At 35.3% G+C, this 17,296-nt stretch overlaps 1 protein-coding gene across 1 annotated transcript in view; it reads right to left on the reverse strand.

Annotated features, from left to right (window-relative positions):
* LOC133522193 (phospholipid-transporting ATPase ABCA3-like) overlaps positions 1 to 12,377 on the reverse strand; it is a 32,432-nt gene extending 20,055 nt beyond the window's left edge. Inside the window, exons 1-11 of the mRNA XM_061857424.1 lie at positions 10,945 to 12,377; positions 8,202 to 8,446; positions 7,277 to 7,629; positions 7,001 to 7,174; positions 5,506 to 5,753; positions 4,773 to 4,883; positions 4,115 to 4,259; positions 3,602 to 3,775; positions 2,562 to 2,777; positions 2,395 to 2,480; positions 2,166 to 2,295 (exon numbers count right to left, since the gene is read on the reverse strand). Coding sequence (XP_061713408.1) covers positions 2,166 to 2,295; positions 2,395 to 2,480; positions 2,562 to 2,777; positions 3,602 to 3,775; positions 4,115 to 4,259; positions 4,773 to 4,883; positions 5,506 to 5,753; positions 7,001 to 7,174; positions 7,277 to 7,629; positions 8,202 to 8,440 — 1,876 coding nt within the window. The 5' untranslated portion in view covers positions 8,441 to 8,446; positions 10,945 to 12,377. The remainder of the gene's footprint in view (positions 1 to 2,165; positions 2,296 to 2,394; positions 2,481 to 2,561; positions 2,778 to 3,601; positions 3,776 to 4,114; positions 4,260 to 4,772; positions 4,884 to 5,505; positions 5,754 to 7,000; positions 7,175 to 7,276; positions 7,630 to 8,201; positions 8,447 to 10,944) is intronic.
* Positions 12,378 to 17,296: the final 4,919 nt, after the last annotated feature.

Genomic DNA, 17,296 nt, shown 5'->3' on the forward strand with positions numbered 1-17,296 from the left:
CATTTTTTTACCGATGACCTTAAATGCTCGGCTAATAATTAAACTAGATAGATAGATATATAGTTACATAGATAGAATACTCTTTATTGGCACACCTCAGTAAAAATATACAAGAAAAATAAACAATTGATTAAATTTAGAGGCAGACAACACTAGGTATATCTTTCCGAAATTAGATATAAGTAGACGAGTGTCGTACCTACTAAAAGCCACTTGCACCAATCCTGACTTAGCCACTAACTCGGATTTAACCGTTAACACAGGGTTCATTGTACTGGTTACTCTGGGTTTAACCGGTTAACCCCGAGTTAGTGGCTAACCCTAGATGGCGCTTTAAAGCGTTTGATCAACATTATCAATTATCGGAATTATGATAGTCATCGAGCTTATTTATTTATAATCAAAAAAATAATATTTCATTGAGTATAGATAAGAGTAATAACAGCGTCTGATTAAAATTCCAATATTGTAGACTTTAGCACGAGTCTAGTGCGAGATGGATTAACTGTTGCTCTCTAATTAAAAGTTTGAAATAGATGGGTAGTCTAACGTCCCGATCCGACCTTTAAGACACGTCTAATATTAGGTCTAGGGATTTTATTTATTTATTATTATTTATTTATTGCATATTAATCATGTGGTACATAACAGGTATTACATTAGGGCAAGTTCACACATAAACCCTGTTAGGGCACAGCAAGTATATCTTAAACTTTGTGAGTCAGAATGGCGGGTGTACCTAAATAAAATTAAATGAAAACCATACCATATTTTTGGTCCTAATTTGTACTATTTAGTACCTCCTTTAAAAAAAATTGTACCTCACGGTACTTAAAGTTATCACCAAAAAACAGGTCACCCGCCATCCTGACAGTCAGAATGGCGGGTGTACTTTATTACGCTATGTTCCCGTGGTTATTGATAAATTCTATAAAAATTTAAATCTAAAAATTTTTGTACCTTTTTTGTACCTTCATATTCAATTATAATACGAGTCATTTTATTTTTGGTTTCCAAGTTTTACTCATTTTATATTTTGCTTGCTATTACAATTTTGCAGGCGTTATAATTTTTCAAATTATCGATTTCGTTTTTAAGAAAAAACGCTAAGGTACAATTATGTTTATTACGCCAGGATTTAGTACCTTTAATGTTTAATCTGTTAAATTCAAATAACTCAGTAAATCATGTCTTAAAAAAGGCTAGGCGCCAATTCAAAGAAATCTTCCTAAGAAAAATCATTTTTAAGACATGATTTTCTGCGCTATTAGAACTTAACAGATTAAACATTAAAGGTACTAAATCCTGGCGTAATAAAAATAATTGTACCTTAGCGTTAAAAAAGGCTAGGCGCTAATTCAAAGAAATCTTCCTAAGAAAAATCATTTTTAAAACATGATTTTCTTAGTTATTTGAACTTAACAGATTAAACATTAAAGGTACTAAATCCTGGCGTAATAAAAATAATTGTACCTTAGCGTTTTTTCTTAAAAATTAAATCGATAACTTGAAAAATTATAACGCCTGCAAAATTGTAATAGCAAGCAAAATATAAAATGAGTAAAGCTTGGAAAGCACAAATAAAATGACTCATATTATAATTGAATATGAAGGTACAAAAAAGGTACAAAAATTTGGCTTTTATAGAATTTATCAATAACCACGGGAACATAGCGTAATAAAGTACACCCGCCATTCTGACTGTCAGGATGGCGGGTGACCTGTTTTTTGATGATAACTTTACGTACCGTGAGGTACAATTTTTTTTAAACGAGGTACTAAATAGTACAAATTAGGTACAAAAATATGGTACGCTTTTCATTTGATTTTATTTAGGTACACCCGCCATTCTGACTCTCACCTTAAACTACACTAAAACTAGGAGGTGCATGCACGTACATAAAATAGTACGTAGTAGTAGTAAAATAGTAGATTACGATATGGATAGGATATGTCCGTGTCAAAAGTGTCGTTTTTATTTGAAGAGACGTCACTTTTGACACTGACATATCCGATCCATATATATCATATCTAGACCTAATTGACGTATATTAAAGTTCGAATTTGGCCATATCTCACGCGCAAGATACCGTCGCGGTGTACTCGTACTAAACCTAACTGTTAAGTTGAAAATAATGGCAAGCTATTAAACATTTTAAACAAACCCGTTAGCATAGAAATGGTAGTGGATTTTCCGGCGCCATTGTGTCCAAGTAAAACGGTGATTTGTCCATCATATATGTCTAGACACAAATTATTGACAGCCACGTTCTTCGCGTACACTTTCGTTAAATTCTGTAAAATAACAGATAATATTATCTGTAGAAGTACCTATGTATACAGGAAAAAGTATCCGTATTAGTAAACGTAAACAAAGGTAAATAGCATATCTACCGTCATTTTAACTCCGATGGTGTGCTCTTCGCAAACCTTTTCCATAATGATATTAGGAGTATCGTTAGAATGGTCTGAACCGTCAACTGAAATGAAGTTTCAAATTAAGATTAATGAAGTAGTTGAAATATTCTATGTCCAAATCTACTTATCTTCTTAAAACTCACCTGCCGTAATTTTTCTATTTGGCAACCAAAAGCTTTTCTGGAATAGAAAATACCAGGGCTTAGGAGCTGAGTATGGCCCGGGTAGCACCTGCTCCAAGTAGAGGGCAATCAGCATGTACAACACGCAATCGGTGACTAGCATGACCACCACGGTTCCGAACACGAAACGATTTGAATCCAGATCGGTCACTTCCCAGAATTGGCCCCATTGCATACCTAGAATTTGTTAAGCCAACTTGGAGGGCGGGACATGTAATGTTTTAAATAGTTATTGAGCGATAGATATAGTAGGTACTTGATAGTTATAGCTAATAATTTGCAATTATTGTTAGGTAAATCAATATTTGTTAACATCCTATTTTCTGGGTTATCGGCCCATTGATAATCAGAGATTATTATGTATAAAAGCAGCGCGAACATACCTAAGTTTTATAATTTTATATGGTAATAGATACCCTGTAGATACCTACTGTATGTATTTACTTCTATGATGTATAGTTAAGCACATTTATTGTTTTACTGAAATAGCTTTAAACAAGTGAGAATAGGTAACGCCGATTCCCTATTAAACAAATTCATGTAAAAAATTTAAGAGCTCATAGTGGACACGAGAGGCAATAGTAGAGCGTCAAACGTTATACTTATCCGTAAAGAGAAGCACCTACATTATCTTCAAGAGCTGTTGGAAAACAATACTCAAGATGGATGGATGCCTTTGGAAAATATCCGATATCTTCACGTCCGCAAACAACCAAACGTCCCACTTTGTCGTTTGCCATACGGACGCCTTGACAGGTTACTTGAATAAGTAAAGATACAAACATTACAAGCAATCTCATCCTTACAGCAAGCGACAAAGTAGGACGCTTTGCGGGCCGCGGTCACATTTATATGATAATGACCCGGTGGGCTTTCAAGGTCAGAAACTTGAATCAAACAAGAGGATTTCGTCACTATTAACTTATAAAAAAAAACAGGTTAAGTACACTTATTTAAAGCACCTCTTATTTCGAAAGTTTTCTTTAAGAATGAATACGAACCTCCAGCACTTTCTTTGGCAAGTATAAGCTGAAATCCAAACGCCATGGCAGTGTTGATGCTGAGGCAGAAGATCGCTTGCACAGCCGACGAGACCTGAACGTCCATCAATAGCATAAAAGCTGGCAGGTACGTCAGGAACCAGATCACTCCAGAGAATAAGGCTGCTGTGCTACCTAAAGTAGAACCGGCATCGTAAATAATTATACAATGTACAGCCGTTTACATTGTTATAAAATAGTACCTAGCCTAGGTATTTAATATTTCATTATCGTACATTGTGAGTTACTAGTATCAATTGAAGTAGTATTATATTGCAGTAAGATAAAAATAATGGTTCTGTTTAAACTTTTTACATCGGTATAACGCGAAATCGCTTTTTAATATAATTATTAACTACGCGTTAAATTTTACACACCTTTTCAAAAAAAAGTGGCTAAACAATACAACAAAGCTACACTTAGTTCACTTCACAATAGGAGCAAATCTAAGTAGTTCAATCCAAATAAACTTACCTTTAGAGAAGAACCCGCTGACCATAAAACAAAAGAATATCGTGCAGGCTAAGTACAACAGTAAGAAGAAAAGAAGCACTGACCATGGCGTATTCGTAAATACAGCGTAATCGCTAAAACCCTCTTCGTTCGTAAACCAGTTGATCTAAAAATGTTTTGATATTAATATTTGAATTCATAATGCCAGAGTTGCCAGACTTATCCCATAGCTTTATGTTGAAAATCACGATGAGAATTATGCTTAGGTATACTTCACACATACGGCACAATAAACATGCATACATAATGCACTATTTTCAGGTTCATACGGGATTAACCTGCTACGGGCTACGCCGTAGCACTTCGTAGCAAACCTACGTTCACAGAGTTAATTTTATTTTTATGCCAAAAGCCCCTTAAGCACGTACCGAACAGGATGCCGTATTCTGATTGTTATTATTATTAATAATAATAGGATTTATTACGGATGTTATAATATACATCCATAAAAAATGCAGTATGCAGATCAAATTGATAACCTGATTCAAGATTATTTTTGGATCGCTGAGCCAAAGCAGTTAGTTAGATTATAATCAGAATTTGCCTTCTGGTAAACTACACTACTTACATATTGGTATTTATTTGTATGACTTATAATATAAACATAACATTTTCTCACCTTAACTAGAATCACAACTAGAATCGCTATGATCAGGAGATAAATAAATTGTTTAAAAAACCACGCTGTCCAGTGTAACCAAGTGGGAAGTCCCATAATCTTCATAGTTTCCTAAAATACAAAAATATCGCAATTAAACTTCAGACTTTGTCTTCAGCCACTTTATAATTTGGCTACAACATAGAAAATACATAAACAAATAAGTATTAAATAAGCAATGTGTAGGTATATTGCTAGTTAAATACCCACAGACCCTACAGTATATCGTATTAGATAATAGATAGATTAGTGTTCTATTAATTAATAGGTTCCCGAAAACGAATTTATCTTTGTGAAGATAATGGTAATTTGGATTGAATATTTACATCTACAAAAACAATACGAAATAATTTCTCGCTTATATGGGTAATGGGCACGTTGTACTCGTACATTTCTAACACATTCTCAGACTTACAGAACTATATAATACGCGCATAGCGTTGTCTCGCTTAAACTTCGAAGACGATTGCGAATCGGACGCGGTGTGTCATGCCCCTAACAGCCCGATTCGAACTTTAAGATACGTCAAAAACGTGCTAAAGATACGATATGGATTAGATATGTTTCTTCAAACAAAAACGTCACTTTTGACACTGACATATCTAATCCATATCGTATCTTTAGGAAATTTTTAACGTATCTCAAAGTTCGAATCGGGCCGTATGTCAATTTAAAGGTTAATAAAGCTGTATACCTTAAGTTGCAGTTCTTTTTCAACGGTAACAGCCCGGACGATGTTTACAGCAGTGTAGCTAAAGCTGATCATTATGAACATCGGCATCAGGAACTGCAAGGCTTCCACGGCCAAGTCCAGTATGTACGGAGGGTGGGGATATCTCTGTATAGCCACACTGAAGTTGCCAAAGTCTTGTTCAGTAACCTCAGCTATGAGCTCCATCGATATTAAATGCTGAATCGCTATGAACATTTCGTTTACGTATCCTAAAAGATAATAAAAATATAGATAAAAAAAAAATCATAATGAATGTAACCCATTTTACAAAACAACTCTTCTGCCAGACTGCAGGACAGTTTCTTGGCAGAGGGACTCCCTTAAAACATAGATATACATAGGTAGCATACAAACATAGACATACTTAGCTTACTTGTTACGTACATCTCATTGCTTATGGTAGTACTTCATCGTATTACTTCAATTTGATTTTTCTTAAGAGAAAGATTTTCATTATAAACTTAAACATCGTAAGTGATTTACACTCCGTGACTCCCTTATATCATATGGCATTTCATTATACAATTTGGGGACCAAATACTTCCTACTTATTTTTCCATGATAATTATTACCACACGACGGAACCTCTAACATTTTCTTAATAGTGTTTCTTATTAATCTAGATAAGATACGTACGAGTAAATAGTTCAATGGCATCAATGCACTTCCTACCTACTAAGAACTGTAAAATTACAATGACTACCGAAGCCGGGAAATTAGTCATTTGCGGTCAATTAGTTATTTATACTGGAAGTTCGCCCCGAACTGATTACTCGCGATTCGCCATAAAACATATAAGTATTGTAGATTCATATACTTCTATTTAATTTTCAACGCGATTGGATAAAAAATGTGGAAATTCAAGTTGGCTGCCGTTTTTTATAAAGCAGATTAAGTATTTCTGAAACCCTACCGGGTTATGGAGCTAGAATACTAGTTCCATAACCCCTTGATCGATCCTGCTCATGTTCAAACTTAAAAAATATATTGCCGTCAACAACACGTTTCCTAAATTTTATTTAAATAAGAACAAATTTACTGAAGTTAGGCCTAACAAACTATCCTCTGGTAGTTCAGCCATAAAACATCGAAATAAATGTCGGAACGTGCCCCTAACCAGCCGTGTGTTCCAAGTTGAATGTAAGAACTTCGCATCGCTTCGCTCGCTCGTTCGATAAAGTACCTAGTCGCCTCTACGGCGTAGACTTCGCCTCGCCTTTCAACTATTTAATGAAACATTTTATTTTATTTTATGCCTAAGTAAATATAAGTTCTTAATAGTAGTAGTGGTAAATAAAGGCTATTAGTATTTTATAATTATAGACAGGAACTACTTTCTAAACATATCAGTATTATGTAGCGCATATAAAACGTATTTTATTTATTTATTTCAGCATTTTTGAATTCTGTTTCGACCGAAGATACTTGAAATCAAATTAAAATTAATACTGATTACCTGGAGCATTGCCACCTTCCCAAGAATACGGGTTCCTCGGACCGGGAATTTGAAATGATGGAAACGTCAAGTCGGTGTGCCACGACTGTGACCCTCGCGAGTAAAATGCAAATTGTCTCGGTCTCTCCGGAAATCTCAGGGAATATCGTAAGTTACTGCTCAGCTGGGTGGCACCTGCGAAAGATTGTTAGGTTTACATGTAAGTAAGTGGGTTAGATTCCAACATTATTTAGTAATGTATAATAACTATAAGCACAAAGGAGAAAGTTTACGAACCAGTAAGCTCGTCATCAAACTCCACCCCTGCTATAACATGCCTTGTTACTTCTTCTGACGAATACAGGCCTCTCAAACTTTCACTGCTATTATAAGCATATACTCTTAACCCAACGATTCTCTCAATAATCTCAGTAATAAGTGTTCCATTTATAGGAATTTCTGATAAATCCGGTAGTTCTAGATCGGGTGGTATTATGTCAGCATAGTCTGGATATTGATCTAGTATCATCTGTATCAGGCCTTTTAGGTTTCGAGTAATTAATTTAGCAGTCGCCCTTCTCATCACTCTTTCGAGGACGGGGCTCTCAGGCGAGTATGCGATGGACAACTGACTGAAATTCATGCCTGCGCTGAAAATAAAAGTTGTAGTTGTGATGTTTGTTCAGACAAGTTATAGTATCCGATCTTAATGATACGTACTATAAATTATTGCATTTAACAAACAATGCGTACTTTTTATTTTGTTATTATTGATTGCTCTCGTCCTACTTTTATGTGTATCCAAAATTCTCATATTGCTTCTGTTAATATTGATTTGTCTTTCGCCTGTGTTTGATCCTTTTGCATTTTCTCAAAGGTTAACTGGAAGAGATCCCTTTTAGGGATAAGTTCGCCTTTGTACCTAACATTTTTTTTTGTTTTGTTTTGTCTGTTTTATGTTAACCTTTTTATGTGCAATAAAGTCACATGCATACATACATACGTACGTATATAATTTCGATCAATTGTAAAACGAACGCCCCTCGGGTAAACGGTTCTGCTTAGGTATTTATGTACCTATGTGTCGACTAGTGAAAAGTAGAATTCGTAAATTAGAGCCAACCAGTATGTAATCCCTGATCCTCGAGAAAGAGTGTGTTTATTTTAAGAATGATTTTAATCTATGTAATTATAATTAGGTATATCAACGAAAGTGACTTACAGAACATTTAACGAATAATTCAATGTGTGCGCAGGTAACGCTGGGTAGGTCATAACGCTTTCTACCGTGGGTTCTATCTGCGAGCGCAGGATGAGTACCAGCGCCAGGGTCAACACGGGCAGTATGACCTCCACGCACGTCTGGACGCGGTGCCGCCACTGCTGCAGGAAGTTCTTCCACATCAGCAGGCGGAACTTGGTGCCGGCGCCGGTTACGCGCGCTGTGCTCCGTCCCTTCATTGCTCACTGAACAAGTAACATCAACCAAAGATAACAATATGAATAAATCAAAGCGCAGCTGCTCCGCTTCAGGAGCCCTTTTTGTGTGAAGAGATTTTCGTCGAAATAATGTGATGAAGTAGTTATTTTCTCCCTATTTGTTATCATTATGAATGTTTATACCTAATTATACGTCAGACATAATGCCAGGTAGGTACCTACCACTACAATGTAATTAGACTAATTAGACACTTGATAATTTTCAAAATGAACTGTCACAATTTGGAGGTAACAAAATAGGTTTAACGTTTAATGCCAGAATGCCACCAACACACAGTTGTATTTTTTCTTTGCTCAATGTCGCAAAATGCGAATGAAATACACAGTCACACTCACAAACTATGACGTGAATAAGGCAAAAGAAGTTATAGGGAGAGCTAGCCCCGGAAAATAGTAAGTATAATTATGATAATGAGAGCAACGAAACTACATAATTATCTGCCGTATAGCAAATTCTATGCTGTTCTTATATGATATCATGATGAAACTATCATACAATATTTGATTAAAAGATGCAAAGTCTAACTTTACGAATTTTTTAATGAATACCTGCAGTAATCATTAGCAATATGTATATGTTAGATTTTGTCCCCCACTGTAACTATTGTTTTATTATCAAAAATCAATACACTCTTATCTCTTCTCGTGCGTTTGTGGTGGGAACATGCACACTATTCGCTATTAAGTGCACGACTGGCACGCCACCTAGCCGACCTAGCATCCGCAAATCTAGAGGAAAACGTCAAATCACTAAATCTTATAAAACGTCCCCCAAAGACCCAAGTTCAAATACTACTGAATAGATTTTCATACGGTTTTCAACTATCGATAAAACGATTCTTGAGGAAGGTTCAAGTGTATCATTTGTTAAGTATTTTTGTAAATTGGTTGAAATATGACGATGTTAAAAAAATCACGCTGGCTAGGAACTCAAATCGAAAACGCTGCCATTCCGTTTGAGCTATAACAAGACAATGTATAGGGTAGTCCCTCTTTCATTGGTCTACAAAAAAGTCCGCGATGATGTATGTCTATCTATTACGTAAAACTTACTATACCCATCTTAACATCTAGAAGAAGATCACATAATATGTGGTATTTGCAAAGCTATTTACATGGATACAACATTAATCATTATCAAATTAAATTTCATACAGAGTACAATCATATCTTACACCATACAATTTAAATGAATATCTTAGGAGTTATCGTAAAATAAAAATTCCATTTCGTGCATATAATTTGTACGAATTGTTAAAGACGCTAACCTTCGTTAGCGCCAATTTTCACCATGGCATGTGCTGGGATTGTTTTAATATACCCCCACCATGCACTTCGCCCATAGCCGACATATGTTAGACACGCATGAAAGTGGAACATTAAAAAAAAGCATAAAGGTATCTAGAGTTACACCAAGATAACTCTGCAACGATTTTGGCAGCACAGACTGTGCAAGTGTTGTTTAATTTATAATTTCATAGATGTTTGACATTTAAAATAACACTTGCACTGCCTGAGCCAGCAAAATCGCTGCAGACTTATCTTGATCTAACTCTACTCACTTCTCAATTCTTTGCTTAGGGACGACTTGAGGCACACACTTTATATTCGTACACCTACTTTATATTCGTAGCTCAACCTTCCAATTAATGTTGTTTTGCTGGTATTTGGCATAGTCTCCATCACGAGGGCAGACATTTGATTTGAAATCGTCAACGTCTTTTGCTGGCCTATGACTATGGAGGTGTTGAATATTAGTGATATGCATTCCTATCCAATATTATACACGGTGTTTTTGTTAAAGTCAGTTAATTTCAAGGGTGCATACCTGAGCTTCAATTAAGTAACTTTCTCAAAGAAACGAAGTATTCTTATTTACTCTATTTTGTAAATAATTAATGATTTATTTTTATCTGATAAGGCGACTACGAGCGTGTACACTTACCTTAGGGTCTGTTTACATATTGCATATTGATTAGTCTTTAGTATATGTCAATGTCAAATGTTTAGATAGTAGTAAATAGACAACATCACTAAGTCGTGTCGATCGCTCGAATCGTATGACAGAGATAGTTACTTTGACGACCGGTCTGGCCTAGTGGGTAGTGACCAAAGAAGTAGTGACCCTGCCTACGAAGCCGATGGTCCCGGGTTCAAATCCTGGTAAATGCATTTATTCGTGTGATGAGCATGGATATTTGTTCCTGAGTCATGGGTGTTTTCTATATATTTAAGTATTTATAAATATTTATATATTATATATATCGTTGTCTAAGTACCCTCAACACAAGCCTTATTGAGCTTACTGTGGGACTTAGTCAATTTGTGTAATAATGTCCTATAATATTTATTTTATTTATTTATTTATTTATACTTAGCATGATATAGTTTTATCTAGGTATGTAAACAAATCGAATCAATGTCCTAGTCTATTTTTCCTTTAGCGTTTTGAAAAAAGCTCTTACCTGGTAATGGGAACACAGCAATAAATCACTATTTTTATTCGGTTGCACTTTTGAAATACACTATAAAACTAAACATCAATACTTGAAACAAATTTATTCAGTACCTTAAATAAATAAATAACACTGATGATGGTACGCCAGTAAACATAAGGTGAACAATGGCTAGGATACGACTATTCGTAGCTTCGCTGATAAATTCCCGCAGTGATAAGCCGCTGATTAGTGTCGATGACGATTATTTCGAATATTTACACGTTATCTACCTTTCCCTGTGATTAAACATCGTCGCAAATAGATGCCCTTCAATATAATTATACTGAAATATCTAAATACTAGAATACACCTTAGTGAACTGAATATTAATATAGCACCTACCTAACAACTACATTGCAAATTCTAAAGTAAACTATTTACATTTTCGAGCGATTGTGTATAACCATCAGGTACTTAAGGCCAATTCAAACTTACGTACATAGTGACATCAAAATGATAGCTGAATTATGTCAGTTGCGCGTGCATTTCGCTCGTAAATACTTGTCCTTACTCCGTACATGCATTGGCGCGAACTTGATATTATGTTGATGCCATAATTCCAGCATAATTCAAATTTGAATTGGCCTGTTGTAACTAAAAAGATGGAAGTCTCGCAACTAGGGAATGCAATCTCGCACCAAGATTAGCGATTCGAGATCAGATTTTGTCAGTCCATCGCATAGGTCTTCTAATCAATATTAGATATCTTTATTTGTAAATTCATATAATGACTTGGCATGCAGTTTGAGCAATACACATACGTTACATACATATGAGTACGAGCAAAGCGTTGTGTGCGATTGCCAAGTCATTATATTAATTTTGTATTGAGCAGAAGCGTCTGCATACAATACTATTAAGCTTATAGGTAAATAAATTAAAAGTTGAATAATTCACTGCCTCGCCGTGCGACAGTTCTTATACCCATACTACACTCATACCTATAATACCATACGGTTCTCTTACTATACTCTATTCGCACTCATACCCATACAATACTCGTAACTCGTACCTATACCATACTATACCTATCCTATGCCTATACCGTAACCTATACCTATACTAATACTCATATACATATATATTTCATACTCATACCATAATCGTACCTATACTACCTATAACATACTCGTAACTCATACCTATACCATATACATATACGTATTCTATGTTAATATAGTGTCAATACCCTAACATTGACCCATACTAATACTCAAACTCATATTCATACACGTATCTGTACTCATACTATACACGGTTCTCTAAATCATTGCCGAATGTCTTTCCCAACCAATTTTTCGCATAATTTCATTTCGCCGAATGATCAAGTAGCAACTGAACATAATAATTCGTATTATTTCTCAACCTAACAGCAACTGTATGTTTGGACAATACCTTAAAAATACACTTTTTAAAACGCAATGTTTTAGGTAGCAGCATGACTGAATGACTTTGTAAGTCATTCTGCTACATCAAAAGTTTATTTTTGTAATCTAACATCGTTCAACGCAAAAAAAGTCGGTTCTGGCGCTGTTAGGTCGCAGTTTGTATGTCATAATAATACTCTACTTAAAGCGAATATACGAAAAGTTGGGTGGCTAGTGAAATTCGGTCAATAAAACTTCGGCGAAAAGACAAAACACCACTATACACATACCACAACTACATATATCTACATTTTCATTCTCACATCGTACATCATTCATAGTGCACCTTTACTTTAGCTACTTTTTATAGTAACTTTTTTTATGATATAAGAGGCAAACGAGCAGAAGGATCGCCTGATGGTAAGCGATTACCACCGCAGATGGACACCCGCAACGCCACAGGGGTTATAAGTGCGTTGCCGGCTTTTAAGATGGGAGTACGCTTTTTTCTTGAAGGTTTGAAAGTCGTATCGGTCCGGAAGTACCGCAGGCGACAGATTTCATTCCACAGTTTACCTGCAAAAGTAACTTTGTAATCACGTATATTTATATGTATAGGGTAAACTTACTTATGCAGCTTTTAAATCTTTACATCGTGATTGATATAACGTGACTGAATATTTTTAGGTTTTTTATAGATTGATATGTTTAAAATTTTGAACTTGATGATTATGAGTCAGTGAGTAAGTGTGTTAGTTGCAGTAACAAAACTAACGAACTTTGACGTGCAATAGTTCTTTAACTACAAGTTCAAACTGAATGTTATTTATATTATATCTATTATCTAAGCCATATTATGCCCTATATGCCACTGAATAGTTATTCAGGGTTCTAGCTTTAACCAACATAAAATTACAGGAGCTTATAAATGGCCCAAACGGCTTCGAGAAAAAGGATGCAACGGATACAGCCGCCCGTGCCTTTGTTTCGCTCGACTTGGCGGGGGCACTACCGTGCCCCCAGATACAAGTACAGTAATGAACTTGTTTAAATAAATGTAACGTCCTTGTGTTGACAATCATTGCATTTTATCTGATTACATTGCACTTATACTCTGCTCTCATGTCAGCCAATGAAAATGTTGAGCATTTAGTGATACTGCCTCTAAGTAAAGCAATCAACATTATCTACAAACTTAGTTACTTAATAGTCTAGTAGTGGCAGATGTTTTTATTATAAGTTTGATATACCTACATCAATGCTCATATTTTTGGGCTACGTGTTTTAAAGAACGACTTTATTTAGATTGGTATAAGTTTGAAAATCAATTGTACAAAAACCACCTGTCAATCATAAAGTAAGTTACCTTGTAAATACAGATTAAGATTAAAAATTCAGATTAAGATTAAATATATATATATATATATATATATATATATTTTTTTTTTTTTTTTTTGAGTAAGGTCATATGTGAGTCACTGCATAATTTATCTTTCAAACGTCATATTAGATCTCTTACCCTAAGCACAGGTAGGAGATATAGACGATAACTATGGAGTGTGGAATTAAAAGGAGTGAAATCTCTTATGGTAGAACTGTAGCAAAAGTGTCCAGCTGTCAGCTATAAATAATAGTTCCAAATCTCTCCAGAGTAGCGCTAGAGTAGCTAAGAACCTAGGCGTTATTGACGGAGTGAAGTGCGCTGTCTATGATTTGATTTTTTGTTCAAGTATTCTAGGTATTGTAGCGCCACCTATATAAGGTTTTTTGACGGACACTTTTTGGTACATGTAGATTTCATTCCTTGATAATGTTGAGTCATCACTTATCACTGTCATCAAGTACAATTGCATTTTGAACCATATTTAGGTATTAATCAAATAAAATCTAAGCCTTCCAAAAACTCACGCTTTGTGGACTCCGTACCATCACACTATTTTACAGTGTTTTGAGTGTTTTGTATGATGGTAGGTATACGCAGTTAGGTAAGTAGGTATGGTATGAATTTTATGAAATGATTTTTTCGCCTAATCTGTTAAACAACAATCTTTGTTTCTTTTGTGCATCGGTTACTAATGCTACCGCTATTGACTAAACAGGAATAAACTAGTTTAAAAAGAATTTTCACCGTCGTATTTATATGGTTCAAATTCATGTAACAGCTCATTCTGTTATTTGACAGGCCACACACAGACGACCGATCGTCCTACATTACCCAAACTCGTTATCTCAGAATGAGCTGTTACATACATTTGAACCTAATTACTATCACGATAGTTGCTTTTTAACGACATGGTTGCTTTGACATGCGCCTGATACGCCTCTCCTTAAAAGAAACAAGGGCATTTGTGTAACAGATTAAAGTCTGAGGCGTAAATATAATTGAAGAAAATTCATACTACATACTTTCAAGGCCTTTGATTTTTTATTTGATTAAAATACCTATAATATATTTATGAATCATCACTCGTGTCCCCTTCTGTCCATCCATCTGTCACAGCCAATTTTCTCTAAAACTACTGACGGGTTCCGTACAAACTTTCAATTATCTCTTGTAACTTTAAATACGAAAGACTTTTGACCAGGACCAAGCTTAATTATGTACAACGCCATCTGTCGGCAAATCGGATAAGTAGTTTTCCTACTCCTCTACTGTTATCTGTCATTTATGCATTCATTAACACGAATATAAGAACATACATAAAAGATTTCAAGAAAAGTCTATATTGTCTATTCCTCATAAAAGCTCTTGTGCTTTTATAAGCTATAATGTTACTGCGATTAATGGCTACCAACCTAACAAAACCAAAACGAATACAGTTTTAAACTAAGTGCATTGATGCCAACTTGCAAAATATTCATTTGGTTGCATAGTAAAAATAATTACTTCATAAGTCAGAAACACGCATGTGACACCCATAATATAGCAACACCCATAGACTACGAAGATCGCTTAGCGTTGCTTGTTAGTCTCCGTAGGCTACGGTGGCCAAAATTGAGAAAAAACTGTCCAAAAAAATTAATTTAGCAAGTAGCAAGTACCAGGGCCTCATGAGTTACGAGGAGGTGTCGCCGACCGGCCGGCCGCGGCCCGGGGCGGGCCGGGCCCGTAACAAGGTATGCTCGCGCGTCTTGGCTATATACTTTTGCTGTAATTTGTTTACCTAAATTAAGATTTATTTTTGTTGACTCGTAGGAAAAATATTGTATGCAACGTTGTATAAGTAGGTCAAAAAATTCTCGTGGCGTATTCCTTTACAATGTTCGCCTACGCCTTCGGCTCCGGCTCACATTGTAACTCACGCCACTCGCCTTTTTTGACCCTTCTTATACAACTGTTGCATAAAATACTATTGTACGACCTGCATGTATGTTGGTTTTTCAGGGATAATTCCCTACAATGTGAACTTATTTAAAAATAGTACATTACGATACAAGTGCGAAAAATAGGAAATTCGAAACGAGTGGCGATAAATTAAAACACGACCGAAGGGAGTGTTTTAAATCGACACGAGTTGCGAATTACCTATTCGCACATGTATCGTACAACGTTTTACAGTACATATGGCCCTTTAAATGTTCGACACAGTAACATAATATGCTACTTCTCGCACTAGTGCTATAAAGTAGCCCCATATGTACTGTAAAATATATTTTATTTGAAAGAAGGTGTATTTAGTGTTATCCTATATAACACTCAAGTATAATAAACACCCATATAAGTTTTAATTTCATACTTGTAACCATATCAAAGAATAAAAGGCTTTTTTATTTTATTATAATAAACACCCGCAAAGGTGGTTGATTGCCAATTAAATTCGGAACTGCTTTTTAGTTAATAAAAAAAATTGTCAAGATAGAGGTGGGATTATATTTTTCCTGTAATATTTATGATATTTTGAATGTTGTAAAAAATTCTTTGGTAATTTCTGAGATAAGGAGGGTAAATAGGGTAATGGTATTTTTTTTGTAACATTTTCCTTCATAAATCAATTTATTTAACACATTTACTGCCAATGTTTTCGTAACGCTACGCTCGTAGCCGATTACAGCGTTTTCCCATTTTTTAGAGGAAAGCGACTACGAACAGAAGCGAGTTCCCGGCACTCAATGTTTTGGAATGTACATTCAAGTACAGTGAGCTCCGAAATTGCATGGAGAAATTATGAATGAATTCATTGATAACGCACTTTTACGGCCGATGTACAATTTGAGCACTTTCAAATGATACCCCACTTGACTTAATAACTAAACTTTGAAATTTTGCCCCCTTCATATTGGGCGTTTAAATAAAAAAAATAACACTTTCAAAGTGTCCAGGTTAGCGTTGTTTATAACTATTCCAAATTTCAAATCGATATCTTAAATAGTTCTCAAGATATTTAGCGATGTGGCAGACAGAAGACGGACGGACGGACGGACAGAGTTGCACCATAAGGATTCCTTTTGTACCTTCTTGGTGCGGAACCGTAATTAACTCGACTCGCACTTGGCCAATTTTTAGGGTTCCGTAGCCAAATGGCAAAAAACGGAACCCTTATAGATTCGTCATGTCCGTCTGTCTGTCCTATTCTGTCACAGCCACTTTTTTCCGAAACTATAAGAGCTGTATTGTTCAAACTTAGTAAGTGGATGTATTCTATGAACCGCATTAAGATTTTCACACAAAAATAGAAAAAAAAACAATAAATTTTGGAGGTTCCCCATACTTAGAACTGAAACTCAAAAAAACTTTTTTCATCAAACCCATACGTGTGGGGTATCTATGGATAGGTCTTCAAAAATGATATTTAGGTTCCTAATATAATTTTTTTCTAAAGTGAATAGTTTGCGCGAGAGACACTACCAAAGTGGTAAAATGTGTGTCCAAAGTGGTAAAATGTTGAACGAGATCTAGTAAGTAGTTTTTTTTAATACGTCATAAAGGAACCCTTCATGGGCGAGTCCGACTC

This window comes from Cydia pomonella, chromosome 10, assembly GCF_033807575.1.
Source record: "Cydia pomonella isolate Wapato2018A chromosome 10, ilCydPomo1, whole genome shotgun sequence".
NCBI classification, from domain to species: Eukaryota; Metazoa; Arthropoda; class Insecta; order Lepidoptera; family Tortricidae; genus Cydia; species Cydia pomonella.